This window comes from Protopterus annectens, chromosome 2.part1, assembly GCF_019279795.1.
Source record: "Protopterus annectens isolate FY-2018-M chromosome 2.part1, PAN1.0, whole genome shotgun sequence".
Classification (NCBI taxonomy): domain Eukaryota; kingdom Metazoa; phylum Chordata; order Ceratodontiformes; family Protopteridae; genus Protopterus; species Protopterus annectens.
The window spans coordinates 1455125801-1455152540 of NC_056729.1; the positions used below are offsets into that span (position 1 = coordinate 1455125801).

The 26740-nt window shown below is 41.6% G+C and overlaps 1 protein-coding gene across 3 annotated transcripts in view; it reads left to right on the top strand.

Annotated features, from left to right (window-relative positions):
* Positions 1-26740, top strand: part of PDS5A (PDS5 cohesin associated factor A) — a 4482835-nt gene that overhangs the window by 3467799 nt on the left and 988296 nt on the right. For all 3 annotated transcript variants that reach the window (XM_044062931.1, XM_044062930.1, XM_044062932.1), the window contains exon 28: positions 18367-18486. In XM_044062931.1, coding sequence (XP_043918866.1) covers positions 18367-18486 — 120 coding nt within the window. The remainder of the gene's footprint in view (positions 1-18366; positions 18487-26740) is intronic.

A 26740-nucleotide genomic window follows, 5' to 3' on the forward strand; every position in this document is an offset into this window, starting at 1 on the left:
CAGACCTACATATGGGAAACATCCATTGGTAATAAAAGTCCCTTTGATCTCAGCATTGTCACCCACGAGACTTTCAAATATCCCTCTAATCCTTTCTAAAGAAGGAGTTGCAGTGGTGGGCATCTCAAATTCAACTCAATGCAGGGATACCCTTCTGCATACTCTCGCCCACCTAAGACCTTCGTACAGATGCATCATGTCTGACTTGAGGTACATGGACAGGCCTCAAGAGTTCAAGCCCACTGGTCCCCTAAAGAGAACAAGGGAGCCTATTTAAGCTCTTCAGGTGTTTTCCCACTTCTGGAATACAGGCCTCCTGAGGATTTTCATTAACAACACCATGGTCATGGTACATCAATAAGGGGGGGGGGACACCAAGTCTTACCAGTAATGAAAACTTGTCTTGCTGGCATGGTACTTCACAAAAAAGTGATATTGTCCCTGCCAGATGATTACATTCCTTCAGAAGACTGTGTACTTCACAGGCTTACCAAGTAGGTCCCATGAATGAATGTTAAACGCAGAGGTCTTATTAGATGTAGTCTATTGTTTGGATACTCCTCAAATAGATCGTTTTGCCTTCTACCAGAATAGACAATTCAAGCTGTTTTGCTACAGGAGTCCTTGTCCCCAGGCGTGGAGGGGTGGATGCCATGTCCTTCAACTGGATGGTGGAAAGGAGGCTCCTTTATGGCTTCCTTTCCTTCCCCTAATTTTCAAAGGTTTGAGTGAAGATCCAAAGGAACAAACCAAAAATCTTGTTAGTGATTCCTTTCAGGCCTAGGCAGCATTGGTTCCCCCTTCTTCTCAACCTAGTCAGGGGCCATCACTGTATGATTCCCCAGAAAGGGGACTTGTTCACACAGAAAAAAAGGCTGTCTTATCCACCCCACCCTGCAAGTTCTCTGCCTAACTCTATGAATAATAGAACAGAATCTTAATCCCATTTTTCAAATGACCTCTCCAGATGCCCCAGGAGGTGAGAAAACCTACCGGTAGAACATCTTTCAACTCCCAATGGAAAAATATTTTAAATCTGGTGTCTCAAGAAAAATGAGGACCCTCTTTGAGTGGATATGCGTATTATTCTACCTTTGTGCGAGTTAGTCAAACATGGACTAACCTATTCCTCCATCAAGGCACACTTGTCTGCAGTATCTACCTGCAAGCCTTTTAACTCATCGCTGCTTTCCAGAATTGAGGTCCGACCGTTTTTAAAAAACATCCTTTACTTGACACCCCCACCCCAGGAAGGCTATCCTACCTCCCTGGTATCTGAACTTTGTTTTGGAAAAACTTACCCTATCAACTTTTGTACCAGCAGCTACCACCTCATTAAAATTCTGTACCTGGAAAATGGTTCTGCTGGTCGCTCTAACCTTTGCTTGCAGTGTTTCAGAGCTAGAAGTCCAAATGGCTATCCCTTCATTCCTTATCTTCCATACGGATAGGGTCTTTTTAAGGCTAAACCCCTCTTTTATGACCAGTGTAGTAAATGAACTGTCACTGAACCAGGCTATCTGTTTGCCTACTTTTTTTCCTAATCCACAGGGCAAGATAAGAGATTACTCCATTCCTTGGATGTGCACAAACAGCTAAGTTTGTTCGTAGACAAGAAAAAGCTTTCAGGAGCAACAACCTGCTCTTCGTCTGTCTCCAAACGTGTCTCAACTATTTCCTTCTGTTATACCTTCCACATCAAGTCCCTGCCTTCACATGTGAAGGCCCACTCTCCAAGAACAGTCTCTTCATCTGTTGCCTTTTTCAAAGGCATTGACTCCATATCTGTTCTGAAGGTAATCATCTGGCTTTCAGTTCACACCTTTATTAGACACTACAGAACGGATGCTTTCGCTAGACTAGCACCTTTTTTGTCAAATCTGTACTGCAAGGTTTGGTTGACAGCTGTCCTGTCTATACCCCTTCTACCCTCATAAACCCTTAGCTTTGGGATTCACCCATCAGTTTTGGAAGACTACAGCAGTGATCCTTGGGTGCCATAGTTGTGTAAAACCTTGCCATAACAGTAGATGTCTTACTGATCGCTGTTGCAGTATTGCATGCCTACCTCCTTACCCCTTCTGTTTTTGTTGCCTCTCTATACCTTGAGTATCGAGACAGGAGCAGTTTCCCTCCCCTCCTCTTAGCTGGACTTGTATTTTATTGCTTGATGCACTCTCCAAGGTTTCCTGTCACTAGATAGTCTGAGGATCTTACGCCCATATATCCACTTATGTACCCTTACACCTGCAGGCTGAGGTTATACACTGAGTGAATGGTATATCCGGAAGGCTTTTGGTACACCATCTGGATGTCAGGTTACTTTGGCAGGATAACCCATCAGTATTGGAACACTGCAGCAATGATCAATAGGACATCTGCTGCTATGGTAAGTCCTTACATAACGTTACATTCTCCAGTGTCCTGGCCAGATTTCCTCTAGTTTGTAAGAATATCACTTTGGGACACAAAATAAATATGCATACATAATAAAGAAATAAGCTTCCCTAGAAACATCCAAGCAAATAACTGCTGTCTACTATTTTGATATGTCACAGCCTTGTGAAAGATAAAACCATGGCCTACCCAGTAGCCTGTTAAACAAATCCTTGAAGGTGTTTTGAGTATTCAGTTGCTTTTGAAGGACACTTGGGATTTGAATTTCATGTCTGAGAAGCTTGCCTGTTTTCTGTTAAACATGTCTGGTTTGGAGCCAGTTCCCAGAGAGATATAGCCCTGACAGTGACACAGGTAACCAGAGTTCATTTAACAGAGTTAGTGCTTGCAGAAGCCATTGTGGGAGAGGATGGACAAGGGGTATCATGGGTTTGGAAGGAATGCAGATAGGGCCATTCAATGCCACACATTTCTCATAAGAAGAATGGTGAGGCTGGGAGTTATCCAGGGACAACCATTTGACCACCAAACTACATAGTGCTTCCATACTTCTTAACCTGCAGACACTAAAAATCTGGACCAAAGCTCTAGAAAATTAGGTAGATTTGGCCAGAAGTCTGGACAACTAATTAGCATAGAATACACATATTGGATAGCTCTTTCCATTATCCGGAAGAAATTTGGAATTTATTGTCACTCATACACAAGTTGAAAAGTTGAGTATGACAAAATGCTGCAAAATGTAAGCATATTTTGTTGCTAGATGACATTTCACTACAGAAAGTAGCAGTCAGCCAAGCCAACAGAAATATGTGCTGAAGTCCATGCACACTTCTAAGTGCAAGGTGATGTGTTTTCCTATCAGTTTTTTATTCATTTTAGCTGAAACTGTCAAGAGCATTCATAAAATGTATTCTCTTATCAATCTTCTTAACTGTCATTCTTACAGCTTAGGTAACTGCAGACTTTCAAAACAATGTAATTCTGAAATAAACATTACCTGATGTGAAATCAGTTTAATTTTAGAACTGCTTACAGCTGACAGCTTTAAATGCTTTCTGAAGTTCAAAGAAATGCAGGTAGATGAAACAAAGCAACCCCACATCAGTTGCTTATCCCCCTTTTCCTGGGTGCGAAATATGCTTCTGTATTTGGACACTTCTCTTTCGTCTTTGACATTCCTAAAACCTCCCACCATCACATCCAACCCTGCAGTGCACCAGTGTGTGACAAAATAATATAAAGTGATACGACTATTAAAAAATTAGACATCACCTCCCATTTCTTCCTAGTAGCTGTTCAACATGTATTTACAAATGTTTGAGTCGTAAGACTGGAAAAAATGCACAATAGTCATATTTTATTTTTAAGACCCTTTACTATGTGGAACAAATGGCATTGCAAGCCAGAAATTGTTACATTAAAATAAATTACTCGTGTGATCTCCAACTACATCTACTGCAGAAAAATAAAAATGTTAACAGGAAGTGTAACTAAACCAGTCACTTACAAAAAGTAGTTCATAAAATAAAACCAAAAATGCAAAGGAAAACCATTCCCAAGTTATTCTGATAAACCATAAAGTGCATTTGAATTGCAAACAGTTTGGAGCTAAAAACAAGCAGCAGTGACATTTTCTGGGGGGGGTGGGCAGTGAAACTTCTGTGAAGCATTGTAAGCTTTCCATGGGAACTGATCATTAAAAAAAGACAGCTTTAAATTGTGATAAGACAAGTAACCAACTTTTTTTTTATTTAAAAGGCAGAAAGCATTTTACGTGCATACTCCTGTTTCTTTTTCTTTTTTTTTTTTTTTTTGCTTCGCAGTTCTTTCCAAAAGAGTGCAGGTACACCAATCCTTAAAGTCTTTTTTTCTGTAACTGCTGATAAACCTCTCCTCTCCTCTCATATACTCAGTCCACTTGGTCTCCCCACTGATTCTCTGCTGTACTGTCTTTTCTGTGAAGCTGTGAGTATGCACTTCTTGCAAGTCACATGGCTGTAGCATGTCCCTTGGCATGACACACACTACTACTGCTACCTTTCAAGAACTGCTTTTAGAAAATCCTGTTTTTGATGGCCATTACCTAGGCCTGTAGTTTCTCAAAGTTCCAGACTAGCATTTATAGAGAACACTGTCTGGTCTTTAAGAAGTAGTGGGTATCCCTTAGGACTAATTGATATTTCCTCTTAAATATCAGAATTGTGCTTGAACTGCTCCCCTCCTTTCACTTTACTTATTTTCTTTTTGGGGCAGAATCCATAATGAATCCTTCGTATAGGAGCTAAGGATGATAGGCTTCATACAGTGAGGATGAAGATAATTTTCTTTTTGGATGCTTGCTTTGCCTCATTCAGGTTGGCTGTGAGGTGCACTGACCGCTGTGCTGAGCTAGCTCGTATGCATGCTTCAGCATTACTACAATGCTCAGCTGAAGTGCTGTGAAGTCATTGGTAGGTTTTTGCTGTCCAGAGTTGACATTGTAGTTGCTGCCCTTTTACCCTTTGTATCAAGGAAAAGTGCTGCAGCAGGAGGTTATTTTCCCTGGAATGGGTGAGTTGTTATTGTCTGCTAACGCCCATTCCTGCATGGCCTGTTCCTCCAGCTCCCTTATGCTGCCAATTGAACCGAACTCATCTGGAACAGAGTTGGAGACAAATCTGCACTCTGTGGATTTAGATTCACTCAGTGTTTCAGAACTTTGCCTTCTGAGTCCTTATCTAGTTAGCTTCTTGTTATGGTTTTCCATGAAGTTTTAATTTGCATTGCTTGGGATTCTTTCCACAACATCCATTGGATCTCTGGAAAAGCTGTTTGCATCTCAGTGCTTGTTACCCCACAGTGTCTTTTGTTATATAATTTTATTTATCTAGGTGTTCAGCCTTAGGGGGGTGTTTTTAAAGTTCTCATTATGTTTGGTGCAGATAGCACCTACCTTATCAACACAAACAGAGCTATTGGGTGGTGGAAGTCAGAGGCATAGGCACCCACTTTAGCAATGGGATCCTCCATTGGAGGAGAGGGGGGGGGGCGTTAGGCCTTCAGAAACTGAAGAAGGTTTGCTTTTAAAACATCCCTAAATATAGAGACATTTGCTGGGAGCATACCTCCAGTTTTAAAGGAAAATGTCACTGATTTATGTTCTGATTTATCAAGAGAAGATGGGTTCCCTATTAGAAGACTGAAGACCCATTCTTTCGAATTACATCTACTAAGCACCTGGTTATGTCCTTGTATTACTTAACCTTTACTCTCCCATCTCCCCCTTCTGTTTCCAACTTCTAGACTACTCACTTTAACCCTCTACAGTATTAATCCCAGCCAATAACTCTGGCTATTAGTTGCTACTTCTCATAGCTGACAGTTGCTCCTCTTTTTGTCACAATCATTATACACCTGCACATTAAATGGAATTCCTGACTGTTAGTCCTGGCAAATGTCTTTTTCCAATTTATTTTATATATTTTCAGTGTTTGTCTGGCAAAATGTCTAACTCCATGTTGTATTCTTTAAATGACCTTTGTGTAACACTGTGTAAATTTGCTTTTCTCTTTTATTTGTAATAATGTTTCAGAGCTTTTCTCCCCGAGCCTCTGCTGTAAATGGACCTGGTCCAGTTGGAATTTCCCGGTTAACAAATGTAAAATAAAATAAAAACAATGCAGGGTAATGAAGTAAAAATTAGACACTGGCATCTTCCCACTTGTCTGTTGAAAAAAGAGGAATTTAAGGAATAGGTAGCGGAAATTTTTCAAGAGTTATTGAGAAAAACGGAAATATCCCCTGAAATTATAGCCAGTAATTGAGATAAAATGTAATGGGAGTTTAAAAATAGGATTGAATTAAAAAAGAAAGAGATATGGTTACGAGGTAATATGAATTACTTAAAGGGGCTGACAAAAGATAAAACGTTGAAGAATGTCACAGAAAAGAGGAAGCGAAAATGCAGAGTGCTAAAGAGAAAATAAAGGAGTATATGGATAATATGCATGAGCTTAGAAAGATTGCCATTAAGCAACTGTATTTTGATAACTGCAGAGCATAAAAATATTTAGCACAATGACACAGTCAGCAGAAAGTAGAAAAGGTTGTAGCCATAGTTAGGGAGCCTATAACATGAAAAATAACCAGAGATCCCGTAAAGGTATTGGAGATATTTCCAAAGTTGTGTGAAAACGTGTATGAAACAGAGGAACATGGAAGTCAAGAAAAAGCACAAATGGAAATATTTTTGAAATACTTTGTTATGCCAAGGTTAGAGGTAGATGACTAGAGAATAAGCATACTCCTGCCAGTGTACAAGAAGACCGCCTCATATGTGGGCAGTACAGAGGTTTCAAACTCCTGTCACATTGCATGAAAGTGCTGGAGAGGGTGATTGATAAATGGATGCACAGAGTAGTAGAAAGTAGAATGGGAGATGAGCAGTTTAGATTCAGATCAGGATGCAGCACAACTGACCCAATGTTTCCAGTGAGACAGATAGTTGAGAAGAAGCTAGAGATGAGTAGAGAGACCAACTGGGTATTCCTAGACTTGGAGAAAACATATGGTAAGGTCCTAAGAAAGCTGATGTGGGCAGTACTGGTGTGATTCAAAGTCACAGAAACATTGGTAGAATTAGTGCAGGCTGTGTACAAGGGCCCAGTGTCTCACAGAGGGGTTTCCACTGGGAGTGGGTGTGCACCAGGGTTCAGCTCTGAGCCCACTGCTGTTCATACTGGTAATGGACTCCATTAGCAAACAGGTAAGAGTGGAAAGATCAGCAGAGTTGCTGTATGCATATGATGTGGGATTACAGGCAGACTCTGCGCAAAAACTTCAGCAAAGTATAGGAGAATGGAAAGGAATGTAAAACTGCAGACACATGAGATGAAACTAAGTACAGATAAGACAGTGGTAATGGCAGCAAATTGGGGAAATAAGCTAAGAATTGAGCTAGAAGGGAAGCTAGTGGAGCAGGTTAATAGCTTCAAGTATCTGGGAGGGTTTTTTGAGGAGAAGGGAAGTTTGAATGAAGAGGTCAAAGCTAGAATCAGAGGGGCTGCAGCCAACTGGCATAGAGTGTCAGGTGTAGTGTATGACAGAAGAATGCTAAAGAAGTTGAAAAGTCTTTCGGCTTTTCCCAGTTAGGGGTTGCCACAATGGAACTCCAGTCCACTAATGATTGGCAGTGGATTTTTACGGTGCCAAGTTGCCAGCCCGACACCCAATCTTCAAAAAAGACACACCATTCACGCACACACCTACATGCAGGTTTTTAAACATCACTCGACCCTGGGGAGGACATGCAGACTCCTCACAGAAGGCACTCCAGCCGAGAATCGAATGGGAGAACCACTTGCTGTGAGATGACAGTGTACAAAACAGTGGTATGACCAGTGGTACTGTATGGTACAGAAACCTGAACAGTAAAGGCAGAGCAGACGAGAAAGTTAGAGGTGATGGAAATGAAGTGCCCATGGCAGATGGTAGGATGCACACTGTGAGACAACTGAAAAAATGAGGTCATGACAGCAGAAGCCAAAGTAGCTGCAGTTGCAGAAAAGATCAGAGAGAACAGATTGTGGTGGTTCAGGCACATGGCAGGAAAAAGGAAAGAGGAAATGAGGGTATCCAGCAAAGAGGTGAATGGATTGTGTAAGGGAAGATTTGTGACAGTCCGGTATGAGTCTCGAAGAAGGCAGAGTGTGGCACTAAATTGAGAAATGGCGGCAGTTAACATGACACCCCAACCTCATACAGAAAATTGGAAAAGGGGGTTGATGATGATAGAGGTAGATGAGGCTCAACAGCTAACAGTTAAGACAGGAGGAGATGAAATAAAAATGTTGATGTATAATCAGTTTTCATCAAATTCTCCAGGAACCAGTGGTATTCCTAGGAAGGAAAAGAGTGATAAAAATCTGGAAAATCTTGTTTAACAGTGTTTTAAAAGGATTCAAAGCACGGAGATCTTGGATGAAGGGTGTGGTGGCTGTATTACTAAGATGGTAAAGACCCATCAGACCCAGATTCATGTAATTCCATTTCAGTTTTAAACCATGATTGTAAGGTGTTTGTTTGTACTAGCTAAAAGAATGGCAAAGATGTTGCCAAAACTGATGGACATGGATCCAGTGTGGTTTTGTGGAGGGGAGGCAAACATTTCACTACAATAAAATAATGATCCAGAGAGAAGTGGCATGTAAGAAAATACTGCTGTAGTTAGTGGGTCTTTTTTAACACATTTAACACACCTATATTGAATTATCTCTTGTGACACAGGCAATTTTACATTTCTACAAAAGTAATCAAACTGTATTAAATTAGCATTAACAAACATTATACTTCACATATATTGCTGTATATCATAACCTAAACAACACTACATAAATTATTAATTTCCTGCCCCTCTTTTTTTTAAACAAGAAACCTCTTTATTAGACAATCACCTACAACATAAGCAGTCATACATTTATATAAATGAAAACAAACCACACAGAGGCAATCTTATTTGCAAGCATTTTACATCACAAACCATACTGACACACTCCCAGTTGCAAACATTTTATATCGCTTATAATTTACCCAGTCATTTTCAGTAAAACATTACGTAGCTCACTTAAGTCCTGCCTTCTTTTAAATCTCATTGCTCCCCTGTATGTATTGTTCCCACAGTTCCCATTTTTCTGTATAGTTTGCTCCTACCCTTTTTCTAAAGCTCTCTATTCTAGTTGTTTTATCTCTATTACTATATTTACTACTTTTAATATAGTTGGTTTAGATTTTGATTTCCATTTTCTAGTAATTGCTTTTTTTTCATCCACCATAATTAAACACAGCAAGGCCTTACCATGTCTAGGCAGTTCCAATTCTGTATCGTAGCTTAGAAAAATCATCTCCCTCATCACACCAATCCACCCACCCAGCATCTCCGACAGTGCATCCCACAGGGAATCCTTAAAGCCTGCCAACCCAGTGTATTCCCAGAAAATATGTTCCCAAATACCTCCTTCTTCCCTGTCACACCTCTAGCATTTCTTGTGTACCTGTGAAAAAATTATGTTGAGTCTACTTGGGGTATAAAATTATCTATGTAAACATTTCCAAACAAAAATCCTAAATCTTCTACGTTTTGTTGCATAGTTGGGATATATACATCCTCCCATTGTTTCTGTGTGAATTGCTTATCCAATCTCTCTTCCCAATCCTTTCTAACCTCCTCTGATTGATTCTTACAGTTGTCATGCAGTATTTTATATGCTCTACTTATTCATTTTTTAATGGCAGCTTCTGTTCTAGATGCCCCCCCCCCCATTTCTTTCTCTTTGCCTTCCCTATCAAGGATTGATATCAGAGAATAGACCATCTCTAACCTGCAGTCCAAATAAATTATTAGCCTCTTCCCATTCTGTTACCGTTCCCTCTCTAGTTATATGCTCCTAATGCCTTGGTTCCTTTGCCAGTTTTTGCCATTAAATTACGGTCCCCTCTTGATAATTATGTATATCCCTAATTGCAGTCATCCCTATTCTCCATTCCCATGTTGTCTTAGTTCTTGGAATACTTTCTGCTACTTTATGGATATTATTCTGTATGATTATTGTTTTTCTCTTTAAAGGCCTGCATCCAAAATCTCAGTCTTTCCTTGTTTCTTAAGCTTCCCCCCATTTCAACATCATCCCTTTCCACTGTGAATTATAGTTTTCTGCTTGTGCTATGAATACCCCTTCAGATTGGATAATCTCAATCTGCCCTGTTCTACTGGAAGAATCCGCTTATTCTACTTGACTCCACATCTTCCCTTCCCAGATAAAGTCCTTCAGCTCTTTATTTATTGCTATCCACAACTTCTCCTCTGGTTGATAAAAATGTGCCTGACCTGTGTATAAAACTAAAGGGACTAAAAACATTTTGACTGCTTTTATCTTACTATCCATATCTATATAACAAAGTTTCGATGTTCTCAGTTTTTGTTACTATCTTTTGTTTAGTCTCTTCCCACATATTCTTAGCTGCCACCCCAGATTAATTTTTAATCCATACTCCTAAATACTTCATTTTATCATGTCCCCATAAATATGGATATTGCTGAACCAGTTCTTGTGTGGATACATAATTTACCGCTATTTCCTTTGTTTTAGTTTCATTAATTTTGTATCCCGAAACTGTCTCAAAATGTTCCACAACACTGTAATGTTTCTTTCAGGTTTTGTCAGGTATAAAGTAATATCATCTGCAAAGAGAAACACCATTTCTTGACTAAAAGAACAGAACCAAGAGATGGACCTTTGGAAAAAGGAAGAAGCAAGTTACATAGAAATAAATGGAAATGTTGGGAACAGTACATGCAATAATGCTGTGCCTGCAACTCTTCTACTGTGATCACTGTACTACACCAGTAAGCAAACTATATAAGTACATGTTCAGTAGGCGGAGTGAGGTTTAAAGGAAGGCAGGAATTCAGCAAATTATGTAATGCTGGACTGATGATAATTACAAAGAAAGAAAATGTATGTGATGAATGTAAATGGAAAAATGTTAATATGGTTTGTTTGCTTTTCTGTTAATGTGTGTTTGCCTATGTGTTAAGTGGTCTTTAAAAAATACAGCTACCTAGCATTTCCAGTTGAATGATTTCCAAGCTTCATTCTATCATGTACAAGAGTCTCTAGTTGATTATTCTTAAAAACTGTTTTTTTATTAAAGATGAACTTCCATTTTCCCCACGATAGTCTCAGAAGTGTCTGTTTACTTTCCTTCCAGTCTTTTCCCAGATTCTCAGAAGAGAATTAATTTATTATTATTATTATTTATTTATTTAACATTTATTTACAGGGAAAGTCCGACTTGGAATAAAGCCAATTTTCAGCAGAGGCCTGTGAAGAAAAGCTCCAGACACATGTCTTTGAAACGTGGAAGGAAACCTACACAAATGCAGACTCTGCACAGAAAGCACTCCAGCCGAGAATTGAACCAGAGAACCTCTTGCTGTGAGGCGACAATGCTACCACTGCGGCGTCCAGAAGAAAGCTGTTTCTCACTCCTGGATGTTCATAGTTAGTTTCAGTGCTTACATTGAGTCAAATTGTTCATACCAGTTTATTGATTGCAAAGTAATCAGCCTGCTTTATTATGCTTGCCTTTTTATTTTTTATTGATGGCTCTAACACTCCTCATCCTTCACACTTAATATGATCAACTCAAAGGAGCCTGCACTTCAGCGAAAAGGATAGCTACTTGAAGCAATGATCTTGTTCAGTGAAACTGTTTCTCTTAGGCACTATTAGTTGAGCACTTGACTCATCACTCATCTAATAGGATACCATTAAATAAATTAATTGCACTAAGATGTCATATTGTGGGGATAGTGCTGTGTGCTGGCAAAATTGTGTACATGTAGTAACTTCTGTCCAAATGATTTGTGGTAGAGAAAAGCTATTACCCTAACCATTTAAGCTTATACAGGATTGTTAAACTGTAGATGTTAAGTTGTCAATCTCGCCTTCATTCTTGCTTGATGGGTTCGGAGCCGATCCCTCGGCTCCGACTCGGCACTTGCTTTAGCTCGAGAACTCCTTTTACCAGCTCGAGGCAGCCCCATATCCCATGATGCAAGGCAGGAAGTACCCAGATCTCGTTTGCCGCTTGGGAGGTCTTCTTTACCAGCTCCTGGTAAGTAGTTCACTTTTGTGATATTTAAGCCCCTTTTTTTAGTTAAAACTAATTTTTTGATAGTTTAATTTTAATTTTAACCTTTTTCTGACAGAAATCCCTGTCTCTTTTAATTTTTTTTAGTCAGTCAATTTTCCCTATCCCATCCCCCCCCTGTTAGGGTGTGGGTGTTGGTGTTTTTTACTAAATACCTCTTGGTATTAGTTTAATTTATTTTGACTGGTGTGTGGGTGTGTTGTGTTTAGGCACCATGTCTAAGGAGAGGGTTTCAGGTTTTAAGAAGTGTGACTCGTGCTGTCAGAAGATGTCTCTGACAGACGGTCACACTTCTTGCCTGTACTGTTTGGGCCCTCTTCACCTGCAGGACTCCTGTGCTATTTGTCACTCCTTCAGCCAGAGAGTCCTGCAGGAGAGACGCAATAAGTTGATTCTCAGGGGTCTTCTTAAGCCGGAGGGCTCTCCGCTAAGTCGGCTCCACAAAAATCAACCAAAACTGCCAAGGCCCAGGCTTCTGTTTCTAAGCCTGTGGCCTCGGCTCCGACTCGTATAGAGTCGAGATCGGCTCCGGCTGGAGCCGATTCTGGATCCACAAAGCTTTCGGCGCCGATGGCTATCGGTGCCGAATCTGCTTTGACCACTGTGGTGTCGGCTCCGATCGGCTCCGACACCCACGTGGCACGGGCATCGGTGTCGGCTCCGATCGGCTCCGACACCCCTGTGGCACAGGCATCGGGGTCGGGCCCGACCGGCTCCCACACCGTTATGGTAGCTGTATCGGCTCGGCTGGAGCCGATACATCGAGACGTTCTGCCGGCTCCGGAAATCGGTGCCGACAGGATCAGTAGTATCGGCTCCGATGGCCCATTCCAGGAAGAGGTCGAGGTCTCCTTCCTTGGAGCCGATACTTTCGGCTCCGGCTTCGCCTCTTCTATCGGAACGGAGCCATCGGAGCCGATCTTCAAGGTCATCCAGGTTGTCAGATCATGACCTAGAGAGAGTGGTCAGTAGATTGCTCAAGTCACAGGTACTGGCCCAAATGCTACACAGTCCGTCTCAGCAGACGACTGTTGGTCCACACCCCGTTACAGTTCCTCCTTCGACTCTACCCCAGAGTTTGGAGTTGGAGTCTTCGGGCATGGTTACTGCTACGGCTGGAAGACGGATACCTCCTTCTGTCCCTTCAGCCCCTACTCTTATCTCCTCTTCCTTAGAGGGATTCGGTGGTCGGGCTTCCATGGTCTCCTCCGAGGGGGTGAGTGGCATCGGACCCTTGTCCGAGCCCGCTCTTCCCCTTGGAGCCTCGGCCTTGGTGAGCTCGGCTCCGACATCTGCCTCGGAGACTTCCTTTTTGGTGGCCCCTGGAGTTCCTAGCTCTTCGGAGCGGGTTCTCTCGGACTTGCCTGGGAGGGGAGCATTCGAGGTGATGAAGAGTGTACTGGCCACTGGTATCAGTCAGCAGTCTCTTCCCGTAGCTCCTCCCTCTATTGTACCTGTTGACATCTCTGCCACTTCTCTTGCTACAGGACCCAGAGATCCTCCGCCTCAGGTTTCCCCATTGGGAATTTCCCCCTCTTCCGAGGATTCTCCTGATGTTTCAGGAGATCCTCCTAGGAAGAGGACTTGTAAGAGGAAGCATGTAGACTCCTGAGTCTGTCACTGGATACTGACTTTGATGAGTCAGAGGGATCCCCTAGATCCCCTCTGAGGATGTCTCCTTCTCAGACATCCTAGAACTTCTGAAACAGAGGGAAACTGGCCCACCAACAATCCCTCTGAGGATGAGTCAGTATACCTAGAGGCGTTTGGATCTCGGCCCTCCACCTCCTGGGTGTCTCCGCCTTCGACCCCTTATGCAGGTTATTGCACGAAAGGCGTGGACAGCTCCTGACTCTGTAGAGCCAGTCCCTAGGAGGCCTTCTAAATTTATCACTGCCCCTAGTGACAAACAATTCCTTACCAAGGGTGTCCCCGCTGATGCCATGGTGGTGGCTGCGGCCACCAAAAGGAACTTGCAGATCCTTCTGTGCCCGCCCATCCTCCTAATAAGGACTCTAGGACCATGGATAGGTATGTAAGCGCATGTTTTCCTCAGCGACCTTTGCTATGCGTTCGCTGAATTACCTATGTCACTTCACCAGACTCCAGAGAGATATCCTGAAGGAGCTGGGAGAAGTAGTTCAGGATCCTACAGCTGCAGGGGCCCAAGAAAAGATTGCTTCGCAGCTAGGAACCCTCAGTTCCATTGCTAACTCCTCCATGCTAATATCTTATGCTGCGGATGGAGCGAGTAGAGCCGCAGGCACAGGTGTGGCTCTTAGACGCCAAGCCTGGATGCGGCTATGTGATTTTACGGATCCCTTTAAGGCGTCCTTCACAAATTCTCCCTTTGATGGGTCAGCTTTGTTTGGCCCTCAGGTGAAGGAGACCTTGACCAGGTGTGAGCAGGACGGCAAGACTCTTTCTGCTGTTGGAGTCCATTTTTCCACCCCTTCTAGGCCTTATCCCAAAGGACAGAAGGGTGGGAAGATGTGGTTCCGTAAATCCCAAGGAGTCACGCCGGATTCACGTGGTCAGTTTACCCCTAGAGGCAGAGGGGGTAACAACAGACGCCTAGAGGCAGAGGGGGTCCAAGAACCAGGGCAACAGGGAGTCTCTTCCTGAGAAGCCTTTTCAGCATCCCTGAGGTGTTGCCCGGCTGTCCCTCCTTGGAGGCAGTCGGGGGAAGATTATCACTGTACCCAGAAGCCTGGCATTCCCTCACTCAAGACAGATGGGTACAGTCGATCATATCCAAGGGTTACATAATTCCTTTCGAGGAAAGTCCCTTCCCTTCAAGTTCCCTTCCAGATGTACCACCCGGTCTAAGGGACATTGCAGAGTTAGAAATCGCAAAACTACTGCAAAAAAGAGCCATTCAGCCAGTTACAATAGACCATTCAGAGCCCGGAATCTACTCAAGGTTCTTTTTGGTCCCCAAAAAGACGGGAGACTGGAGACCAATATTGATCTCAGCAGACTCAACAAGTCTGTCAGGAAGACAAGATTCAATGGTCACTCTTCAGTCAATTCTGCCCTTCTTACAGAAGGACAACTGGATGTGCTCAATAGATCTTCAGGATGCGTACTATCACATCAAAATTCACAGACGCTCCAGGAGATTTCTCCGCTTAGGTCTGGGGTCCAGTCATTTCCAGTTCAGAGCCCTGCCCTTTGGTCTCACTACAGCCCCCAGAGTGTTCACCAAATGCATGGCAGTGGTCACGGCTCACCTGAGACGACAAGGATTCCAGGTGTTTCCGTATCTCGACGACTGGCTCCTGTCAGCCACCACCAGGCATCAGCTTATACAAGCCAGGGATTACACAATAGACCTTTGTTCTCATTTGGGCATCTCAGTCAACTTCGAAAAGTCATCCTTATCGCCCTGCCAGTCTATTACCTTCATAGGCGCAAACTTAAACACTGTTCGGATGTCAGCTACCCTTACAGAACAAAGAGTTTCAGACATTCAGACTCATGTCAGGATCATTCTGGCCAGCAAGAAGGTACAGGCCAGAATGGTTCTAAAGGTATTAGGTCTCATGGCTGCGGCCATCACTCTTCTTCCCCTGGCTCGATTCTACATGCGCCTCCTTCAGTGGATGCTGTTCACACAGTGGTCATACCAGCAACTCCCAATGCGCCACCAGATTCTGGTGACACAAACATGCAAAGAACATCTTGCTTGGTGGATCACATCGTCTCAGGTTCACCAAGGCAGGTACTTTGTACCTCCGTCCCCGATAGCCACTGTCACCACGGATGCCTCCCTGATCGGGTGGGGGGGTCATTATCAGGGCAGGATGGTTCATGGGACGTGGCAACCGTTCGAGTACCATCTGCACATAAATGTCCTGGAGATGAGAGCAGTGCTTTTAACGTTGCAAGCCCTCAACAACTTTCTTCCCGTAGGGACAATTGCAGTCCTCACAGACAACATGTCTGTAGTTTGGTATATCAACAAACAGGGCGGAACCAAGTCCTACCCCTTGTGTCGAGAAGCTCAGACTATGGCAATGGGCGATCTCCTCTCATCGGTTTCTGGTAGCAACGCATATCCCTGGGAAAACCAACATTATAGCGGACAGATTGAGCAGAGCTATTCTCATGCCTCACGAGTGGTCTCTCAAGCAATCCATAGCGGAAGAGATTTTTCTGGAATGGGGTCGCCCATGTTGCGATCTTTTGCTACTCCCCAAAACAGCAAATGTCCAGACTTCTTCAGCCTCTTCCTCTATCAGGCCATCCCCCAGAGACGCTCTGACCCAGGATTGGCCCCAGGGACTTCTTTATGCCTTCCTCCATTTCCTCTGATCCCTCAGGTGATCCAGAAAGCTACCGCTTTGAGAGCCAAATTGATTCTCATTGCCCCTTACTGGCCTCGACAAGTTTGGTTCCCGTTCCTCCATCGTCACCTTTTGGTGCAGCCGTGGCATCTGGACCCAGTGCCAGATCTACTGATTCACCAATCCGTCAGCTGCACCGGTCAATCCATTCTCTCAACCTCACAGCATGGTTGCTCCACTTCCTTCCTTAGCCAGGCTTCCTTTGATCTCTAACCCAGTTAGAGATATCATAGTAGCTTCACTAAAATCCTCTACCAGGAGGATTTACACAAGCAAATGGAGACGTTTCTCTTATTGGGCTAAGGCCCAAAATATTGATCCTTTTACTGCCCCTGTTCAGGCAGTTCTGGACTTCTTAGCAGAGATTTTTCATGCAGGCTCCTCTTCTTCAACAGTCAGAGTTCAGTTAGCTGCTATTTCTAATTTTCATGTCGGGATAGCAGATCATAATATTATGTCCCATAGGCTCTGCAGGGCCTTCTTGAAAGGAATTTTCCTACTAAAGCCTCCAATCAGGAATCCTCCTCCTCAGTGGGATCTAAATTTAGTGCTGACATCCTTGATTCTTCCCCCCTTCGAGCCAGCTGTTTCTTGTTCCCTGAAATATCTTTCTTGGAAAACGTTATTCCTAGTGGCTATTACATCTGCCAGAAGGGTGTCTGAACTTCATGCTCTTTCAGTTCGACCCCCCATTTGATTTTTCACAAAGACAGAGTATCCTTGAGAACTAATCCATCCTTTTTACCTAAGGTCGCTTCAAAAAACAATCTGAATCAATCCATTGATCTCCCCGTATTTTTCCTAACTATTCAGATAGAGCTGAACAAAAGCTACATTATCTTGACGCCCACCGTCAGCTCAGATATTATTTGGACAGAACAAAAAATTTAGAAAATCTGATCAACTTTTGTTTCCTATGCGGATAATAAAAAGGCCTACCTGTTTCTAAAGTGACTTTGTCCAGATGGCTTTCTTCGGTCATCACTGAAATTTATAATGCTCAGGGGAAAACAGCTGTGCTCAAAACCTAAAGCACATTCAACTAGGAGTTTAGCTACTTCTACAGCTTTTCAAGCTAGACTGCCTTTGGACACTATTTGTGCAGCGGCCACTTGGGCCACTCCTCACACTTTTGTTTCCCATTACAAATTGGACTTGGCCTCCAGGGACAGAGCCAGTTTTGGCTCTACAGTCCTCAAGAGTTTGTTCCATTGAGCCACCCAGGATAGAGGTGCTAGGGACGCGGTCCCATCAAGCAAGAATGAAGGCGAGATTGACAACTTAACATTAAGAAGTTATGTACCTACCATAACGTTCCATGTTAGTTGTCTTCTCGCCTTCTTTCTTGCGACCCTCCCTCCTTCCCCCTGGCCTGGACAGACCTTGTATAAGAAACTATTATGCTAAAGACCATTCAAACCTGGTCCTTTTTCCATCTGTAAGTTTCTTCTTCCTTTGGGAAGTATTTTATGCTTGGTGTTATTGCCCTTTTGTCAACAAACGAGATCTGGGTACTTCCTGCCTTGCATCATGGGATATGGGGCTGCCTCGAGCTGGTAAAAGGAGTTCTCGAGCTAAAGCAAGTGCCGAGTCGGAGCCGAGGATCGGCTCCGAACCCATCAAGCAAGAAAGAAGGCGAGAGAAGACAACTAACATGGAACGTTATGGTAGGTACATAACTTCTTAACCATTAAGATGTGATAAAAAATATTTTTCTTCTTATTGTAGTGGTAGGATTTTGAGGTAGCTGTTAATTCACTGCAGACGGTATTGTTCATGTTACCAACTTATTTTCAACTCTATAATGTTGAACGCTTTTAATGTTTTTGGTCAATTTTTATATAATTATTTTAGTTTTACTCGATATTATAAACCCCATAATATCTGTGAAACTATCCTTTCATAATGTTTTTAATTTGTTTTTCAGAAACTATATACAGTGTGTGATGTTGCACTTTGCGTCATAATGAGCAAAAGTACAGCATGTATTATGGATTCACCAAAAGAACCTGAGCTTCCAATGAAGTTTTTCACGCCACCTGATAAAGTAAGGTCTACTTTCTTGTATAATTGTGACCTTTATAATCATTTGATATTTCCTAAATGGTCTGTAGAAACAGTGTGATGTGTCTAAAATGATTGAAGCACTTGCAATGCAAATGTTGATGAGTGAGATTCTGGTGTGGCAGGGAACAGCCCATCATTGTACTTTGATGGTAGACACTGTACAAGTTTCCATATGATTAACTGAGATGTGCTTACAGTACAGATCTTCTCCAGCTTTCTAGGGCTAATCCCCTGTTCTTGCAATTTATCCAGTCTCCACTAGGGCTGGTAGTGCAGTGAGAGCTGAAGAATTCCTTATTAATGTTCTAAAAGTTGAGCTGGATGGTGTCTTTTTCCTCTCTCCCTATAACTAGTCTTTTGGCATATGTCCATTTTGCTTGTGTGGCTTGTTGAAGGCATATGCAGGTGCCGTGCCATGCCCCAGTAGATAAATGTTGTACTTGAAATTAGTTATTCCATCTTTGGGTTTAGTTACTGATGTTCATTTGGAATCTTATCACCAGGCATCTGCTTTCCTTGAATGAGCCATCAAGAGTCTCTTCTCCCCAACCAATTCAGACAGTAGAATGTTTTAACATTTTGGTGAGTTTTGTTCCAGTTGGTATATATTTTCCTACCATACAGCCATTCCAATCATTAGTGAGGCTATCAGCCTTGCCACCCCCACCCCCCCCCAGCACAGGGGCCTCAAAGATCTGGCTTTGCAGGCCATCTTCTCTATTTCAAGCATGTATAATGTACATACCTCTCAAAAGCTTATTGCAAGAAATCTGGGCAAAGACAATAATAATGGATACAGTGACCCAAAAATAGGGACAGATTTTAAACATTGCTCTTAAAAACTTACTAACTTTCTAGAATAACATTTTGCATTAGCAAGAATTTTCTGAAGGATATGAAGTGAAGCTCAAATCTCTCTCATTGTTTAGTGGCTTTGCTCCTCAATGATTTGCCGGAATATAACAAATTTTGTGAGGGACAGACCAAAGACTTGAGTCAAAAAATCTGGACATTTTGTGAAAATCTCTACAGTTTAGAGGTATGATGCTGCAGATGGCAGTACTGTCTTGATAGTCACCCCACCCCAGGGACTTATTTTCTGGTGAAGCAGTTTATCAAGTGAGAGTGCACTTTAAGTGGGGGTGAAGGGGAATCCCAACAATCCAAATCCAGAGCAGTTGTTGGAGTTGGAAGACCATAGCCTTCAACTCTCTTTCCTATAATGCATGCTTTTGAGAATGTGTCTTGTAACACTTTTGTTAGAGCCTGACTGTCTCATTCCTCTTCCCAGAAAGCTGTGCATATGTTAAGGTTAAAATGGGGGGAGGCATATTAGAATAAACACTCAAAAAAAGTACTTTGTCTAGAATAAATAATGTTAAAAGAAACATAAGCTTTGCACCAGAAAGGACTTTTTTCCAAGTATTAAAAGCAGCTTAAAACTTGCAGTTAAAATATGTATCACTGAATAACTTGACAGCTGAAGTTAAATAATCAGGTAGTAATATGTATTAGAATTGACAAAAGTTGCCAACGCCTTAGCTGTGCATCACATTTATGAAATTCATAATGGCGCAGTGGTGTAGCAGTTAGCATTGTTGCCTCACAACAGGAGGTTCTCCAGTTCAATTCTGTGCTGGGGTGCCTTCTGTGTGAAGTCTGCATGTCCTCCTTATGTTCGTGTGGGTTTCCTTTGGGTGCTCTGGTTTCCTCCCAGATTACAAAGACATGCACCTGGACTGTTTCTCCCCAGGCCTCCGCTGAAAATAGACTCTGTTCTAGTCAGACTTTCCGGGTAAGTAAATGTTAGATAAATAAATAATTGCAACACCTTTTCAAAGCGGGTTTAATACTAAAAAACCTTTAAACCTAGGTGGTTGGGCTACTCTTAATAAAGTCAGCCAGTGATATTCTCTGCAGAGACCAGGCTGGCTCATCTACCACTTGGTGCCAATCCCCAGTATGGTGCCCTTCAGTTCTTCAGTTGAAAAGCAAAAAAAAAAAACTGTAAAGAGACAATTGCAACAGTTGTTGCAAGCAGCTTACTAAAGCTTTACCACACACACACACACACACACACACACAAGCACACACACACACACACACACACAGCACTGAAGTGCTCAAGTGATTTCCGTACCAGAATTCATAAATGCTGTTACAGAAAAGAATGTAATAATTGTACTTCCCAATCACCTTTCGCCTAAGGCAGCTGCTCCCTTCACCCCACCCGTGCTATGCTTTTTATTCTCTGTACTCTATAAATGAAATGAAATCACCTTCTCTTCGGTTCACGGGAGGTTTCTGCCCTCCCTGAGCTTCCCTTAGGACACCTGCGCTACTCTTTGACAGGTGTACTGCCCAAATCAAACTACCCACCTGACAATGACCCCAGGCACTTGGAGCCAGAAGCAAGAGCCCTGGTGGGGCTCACCACCCCCCCTCACCGGGTATGTCAAAAGATTATTAAAGTTAAAAGTATGTGCGTCAGTTATGCTTATATAGTGCACTGGTAGAATTTTTTTTGTAATGTTTTGTAGCACAGTCTTTTAGTTTTCGGTTTCTTTCTGATGTAGAGAGCTTATGTTGTGCATATAACTAAGTAAATGATTTTTTTAATCGTAGTCCACATAAAAGTTAGAAGAATATATTTCTTGTTAATGGGATGCATAAGTAAATATTGGAGTATGATTCTAGCTTCTGAAGAAATGAAAGATTATAGGCAATCCTGCAGTCTTTTATTTAAAACAATCCAGGAATTTAAAACAGTAGTTGTGCTGCAAGCATACTACTACTATACCTAGTGAATATGTTAAACCATAGGAAAGGAACCCTTTCCATGTTATTAGTACATACTTAATGGGACTGGATTTATGGAAAATATAATTAGCTGATAGTAGTAAAAACTGATTGAGCACATAGGTTGAATAATGTTTTTGTTACTAAGTCCATTTTGAAAATGAGGTTTACAATTTTACATTGTACTTTAAACTGAATTTTACAAATTTTCATAACTGCACTGTTGGTAACTTTCTGTATTCTGTTATTTAATGCTACCTGATGACTGCAGTTTCTGCTGTCACAAAATTAATAATTACTGTTTTAATAGCCGAGAAATCATTCCTGCTGGTGCAAAAGCTTGTCTTTATGTTGACATTATTGTAAACAAAGTGTCTGCCTTCTGAATATTTCTTTAGAGCAGGGTGTTTTCATTTTGACTTTGATTTGGCTCACTTACAGTGGATATAAAAAGTGTACACACCCCTGTTAAAATGTCAGGTTTTTGTGATATAAAAAATGAGACCACAATAAACCATTTCAAAACTTTTCCCACATTTAATGTGACCTATAACCTGTACAGTTCAATTGAAAAACAAACAAATATGTTAGGGGAAAAAATATAAAAAATAAAAAGCATACAATAAGCTGGTTGCATAAGTGTGCACACCCCCTAAACTAATACTTTGTTGAAGTACCTTTTGATTTAATTACATCATTCAGTCTTCTTGGGTAGGAGTCTATCAGCATGGCACATCTTGACTTGGCAATATCTTGCCCACTCTTCCTTGAAAAAGTGCTCCAAGTCTGTCAGATTGCGAGGGCATCTCTTGTGCACAGCCCTCTTCAGGTCACCCCACAGATTTTCTATTGGCCATAATGTTGGTTTTATCAGTATCCATATACTGGGCTCTGGCTGGGCCATTTCAAAACTTTAATTTTCTTCTGGTGAAGCCATTCTTTTGTTGATTTGGATGTATTTTTGTGGTCATTGTCGTGTTGAAAGGTGACATTCCTCTTCATTTTCAGCTTTCTAGCAGACACCTGAAGGTTTTGGGCCAAAAGTGACTGGTATTTGGAACTGTTCATAATTCCCTCCACCTTGACTAAAGCCCCAAAGCACGATACTGCCACCACCATGCTTCAAAGTGGGGATGGTGTTCTTTCGGTGATGTGTAGTGTTGTTTTTGTGCCAAACATACCTTTTGGAATTGTGGCCAAAGAGTTCAACCTTTGTCTCATCAGACCACATCACATTTTCCCACATGCTTTTGGGAGACTTGATGTATTGTTTTGGAAATTGTAGCTGGGCCTGGATGTTTTTCTGTGTAAGAAAAGGAATCCGTCTTGCAATCCTACCCCATAGCCTAGACATATGGTGAATATGGGAGATTGTCGTCACATGTACTACACAACCAGTACTTGCCAGAAATTCCTGCAGCTCCTTCAGTGTTGTTGTACGTCTCTTGGCAGCCTCCCTGACCAGTTTTCGTCTTGTCTTTTCATCCATTTTGGAGGGATGTCCAGTTCTTTGCAACGTTACTGTGTCCAATATTTTCTCCACTTTTTGATGACCATCTTCACTGTGTTCCATGGTATATCCAATGGTGTGGACATTTTTTTGTACCCTTCTCCTGACTGATACCTTTCAACAATGTAGATCCCTTTGATGCTTGATGCAAACCATAGCTTTTGCTGTAGTGGGCAACTAAGTAAATGTCAGGAAAATCCTACTAGGACAGCTGAACTTTATTTGGGGTTAATCAGAGTCGCTTTAATTGATGGCAGGTGTGTACTCAAGAAGACTGAATGCTGTAATTAAATCAAAAGATGCTTCAACAAAGTATTAGTTTAAGGGTGTACGCACTTATGCAACCAGCTTATTGTATGTTTTTTATTTTTTTATATTTTTCCCCAAATAGATTTGTTTGTTTTCAATTGAATTGTACAGGTTATAGGTCACATTAAAGGTGGGAAAAGTTTTGAAATTATTTATTGTGGTCTCATTTTTGTATATATCAAAAACCTGGCATTTTACAGGGATGTGTACACTTTTTATATCCACTGTAGACTTGCATGTTTTGAGATACTTCTTGGAATTACGACATTTTGTAAGGTTGGATGCTTCTAAGGGTCTAAGCTGCGACCATTCCTAAAACACTTTTCCATATGAGAGGGAAAGAAAGCCTTCACTTCTCTTACACTCTGGGTATCCATTGAATGAATTTTCAGACACGTTTTCAGTTACAAGGTGAAGTCATTAGGGAGATAAAAAAAAACTTAGCCAAGAAAACTGAGGATAATTTTTTAAGGGAGAGGGTTTGTCGCATGTCTAATGCATTTAAAAGAGACGATAAAGCGGAGTATAGGTTCAAAGTATTTATTGCACATAAACATGTCAGGAACTGTATCTGAAACATGTATTTAAACTGATTCACTCATTACTTCAAACACTCGCATGTGCATCTCCATTCATGACTGCTTTCACTCTGGCCGACTGTATAAAGTGGTACTGTTCTTGCACATGCTCACTACTTAGATGCATGTGCTATCTAGCTGTAGTGGCTGACTAGGAACATACGCACAGTGATCTACATCCTCCCCCTTTGATTTGTCCGACATACAACAGGAGAACAAAACAGTCTACATGCTAGATAACACTTCAGTATTAACAACAAATCAAAACTCAAGTCCAAGTCGCTGTGTATTTTGGATTGGGTCTGGAAATTCTACCGATCTGGTGAAATAAAAGCTTTCACTGCGCTTAGCAACAGGGACAGTCTCTGGGGAATTCTTCAGAATAGGAACTTCGGGGATTACATCAGGATTATTTGAGGAAATTACACTGTCCTCTGAAATCTGAACAAGTATAGGGTCACTATGAGAAATAGTCTTTGGCACAGGCAATCTGCTGCATCACTGGTTCAGAGACTGGAAGTATATGTCTTCGGTTCTTTCTGAAATCCATTCTTTCTGATTGTACAGTTTGACATCTCGGTTCTTCACAAATATTTTTGATAGTTCCCACTTGGTCATATCCTTTAAGATGGCTGCATCCATATGTCTTAATGGTCTAAGAGGTTTGCTAGATTTATAACTTTCTGGGACTGATGTTTTTTCAAAAGTTGAGATTTGACCACTCTGTTGTTCTTTGCAATTGGAGTCAATAGTTGTTTACTGATAGGTAGGGTTGTTCTTGTCTGTCTAGACATTAATCTCTGAGCAGGTGAACCAAGCTAGTTATCCTGAGGAATGTTTCTGAGATTAAGTAGGTTAAGAAAAACATTGGTATCATCTCTCTCTTGGATTTCACTAACAAACATTTCGCACTTTGAACTGCACACTCAGCAAATACATTGGACTGTGGATACTCGGGACTACTAGTAACATGGACAAAGTCCCAAGACTCAGCAAATTTCCTGAACTGCAGACTCATAAACTGTGTACCATTGTGAGATACGACCTTGTGTGGACTACCATGGGCAGAAAAATGTCTCTTCAATTTTGTAATGATGGTACTAGACGTTAAATTAGGAAGAAGATAAATTCCAAACCAGTTTGAGTAAGAGTCTACTAACACTAAGTAATGTTGACCATTCCATTTTAAAATATCAGTAGCAACCATCGACTATGGTAATTCAGGAATCTAGTTTAACTAAAGTTCTTATTGTTGATGCGATTTAGTATTGTTGCAAGTAGGGAATGCTAGAGTTTCTTTCTTTATATCATTTGACATAGAAGGCCAAAATACTAAGCCTCTTGCCCTTCTTTTGGTAGAATCAGTACCCGGGTGGCCACAATGCAAAATCTGGATATATTCCTCGTGTAATGCTGAAGGAATTGTCACTTCTGGACCTTTCATGATGATTACATCTTTCATCATGTGCTCATCTCAGTAAGGAAAAGACTTCTGTATGTCAAGTGGTAGACTGCTTTGTTGCACTGGCCATCCTTGACTGATAAAATGTTTCAGCTTCTGGAGAATGTGGTCTAGAACTGTGTGATTTCTGACTTCATCAAGACGTGATGAGGAAAAACGTTTGTCTTGCATATCTTCAAGGTCTGCCTTCTCATTGTCATGCTGTTCTGTTTGTTTGGGTGCTCTTGACAGAACATCAGCAACGTAGAGATACTTGGCTTTTGTATACACTGTATTGAAGTTGTACTTTTGGAATTTTAACATGACAAGTGTGCTGGGGCTGTATGTATTAGCTTTTTCAGAATAGTCACCAGATGTTGGAGATCCGTCTCTGTTTGAAAAGGTTTGCCTTAAATATAATCATGTAACTTTAAACATGCAAATACTACTGCCAAAAGCTCTTTTTCAATTTGCAAATACTGCATCTCAGTTTGGGTTAACGTTCTGGATGCATAGGGTACTGGTATGCCTTCATGAAGACTTGCTGCACCAAGAACATACTTAGAAGCATCACATGAAAGAGTTACTGGTTTGTGAACATCATAATATTTCAATGTGGGTGGACTGGCAATTTTCTGTTTCAGAATACCAAATGCTGTTTGGTGGTGTTCTAACCAGGACTGATTTACATTTTTGTGTATCATCTCACGTAACGGTGCTGAAAGCTCACTCGGGTCTGGTATGAACTTTCCTAAATAGTTGACCATACCTAGAAAACATTGCAATGATGTGACATTTTCTGGAACTGGCATCTCAAGGATTGCTGCTGGCTTAGATGGATCTGGTTGTAAGCCAGAACTAGTAAACAAATGACACACATAAGTAACTTCTCTCAGCTTGAATTTAAATTTCTGAGGATTGAGTTTGACTGACTTCACATGCATGGTCTAGAACTTTCTTGAGGTTTCTATCATGTTCGTCTTCACCATTGCCCCCTACAGTAATGTCGTCTGCTATGATATCACATGGATAATCTGAAAAAATTTGTTCCAGCGCAAGTTGAAATACTTCAGTAGCAGAATTCATCCCCAATGACATTAAGAATCTGTACTTTCCAAATGGTGTACTGAAAGTAGTTAATGAAGATCTGTGATCCAACAAAATTTGCCAAAAGGAACTTTTTGCATCGAAGACTGAAAAAACATTGACATTCGGCATAAGAGCTGCAACAACTTCTACTGTGCGCATCTGATGAGGATGTTTAAGTGCTTTGTTGAAAACTCTAGGATCAATACATATTCAAATATCATCTGAGCTTTTCTTATGAGCTACAACTGTAGAGGATTCCCGTTCAATTGTTTCTTTTACTGGAGTTATCACACCTAAACTCACCATTTTGTCTATTGTTGTTTTCACTTGCTCTGCATTGCTATCAGAACCTTCCTGGCTGGCCTGACGACAGGGATCATTTCATGGTTTAACTTCATGGATATGTAACTGGTGGTTTGCCAAGCTTGTCTTTGAAAATATCAGCATATTCATGAAAAATATTCTGTGTAAAACTATCGTGGTTGTTCAGACTCTATGGTGGACTGCC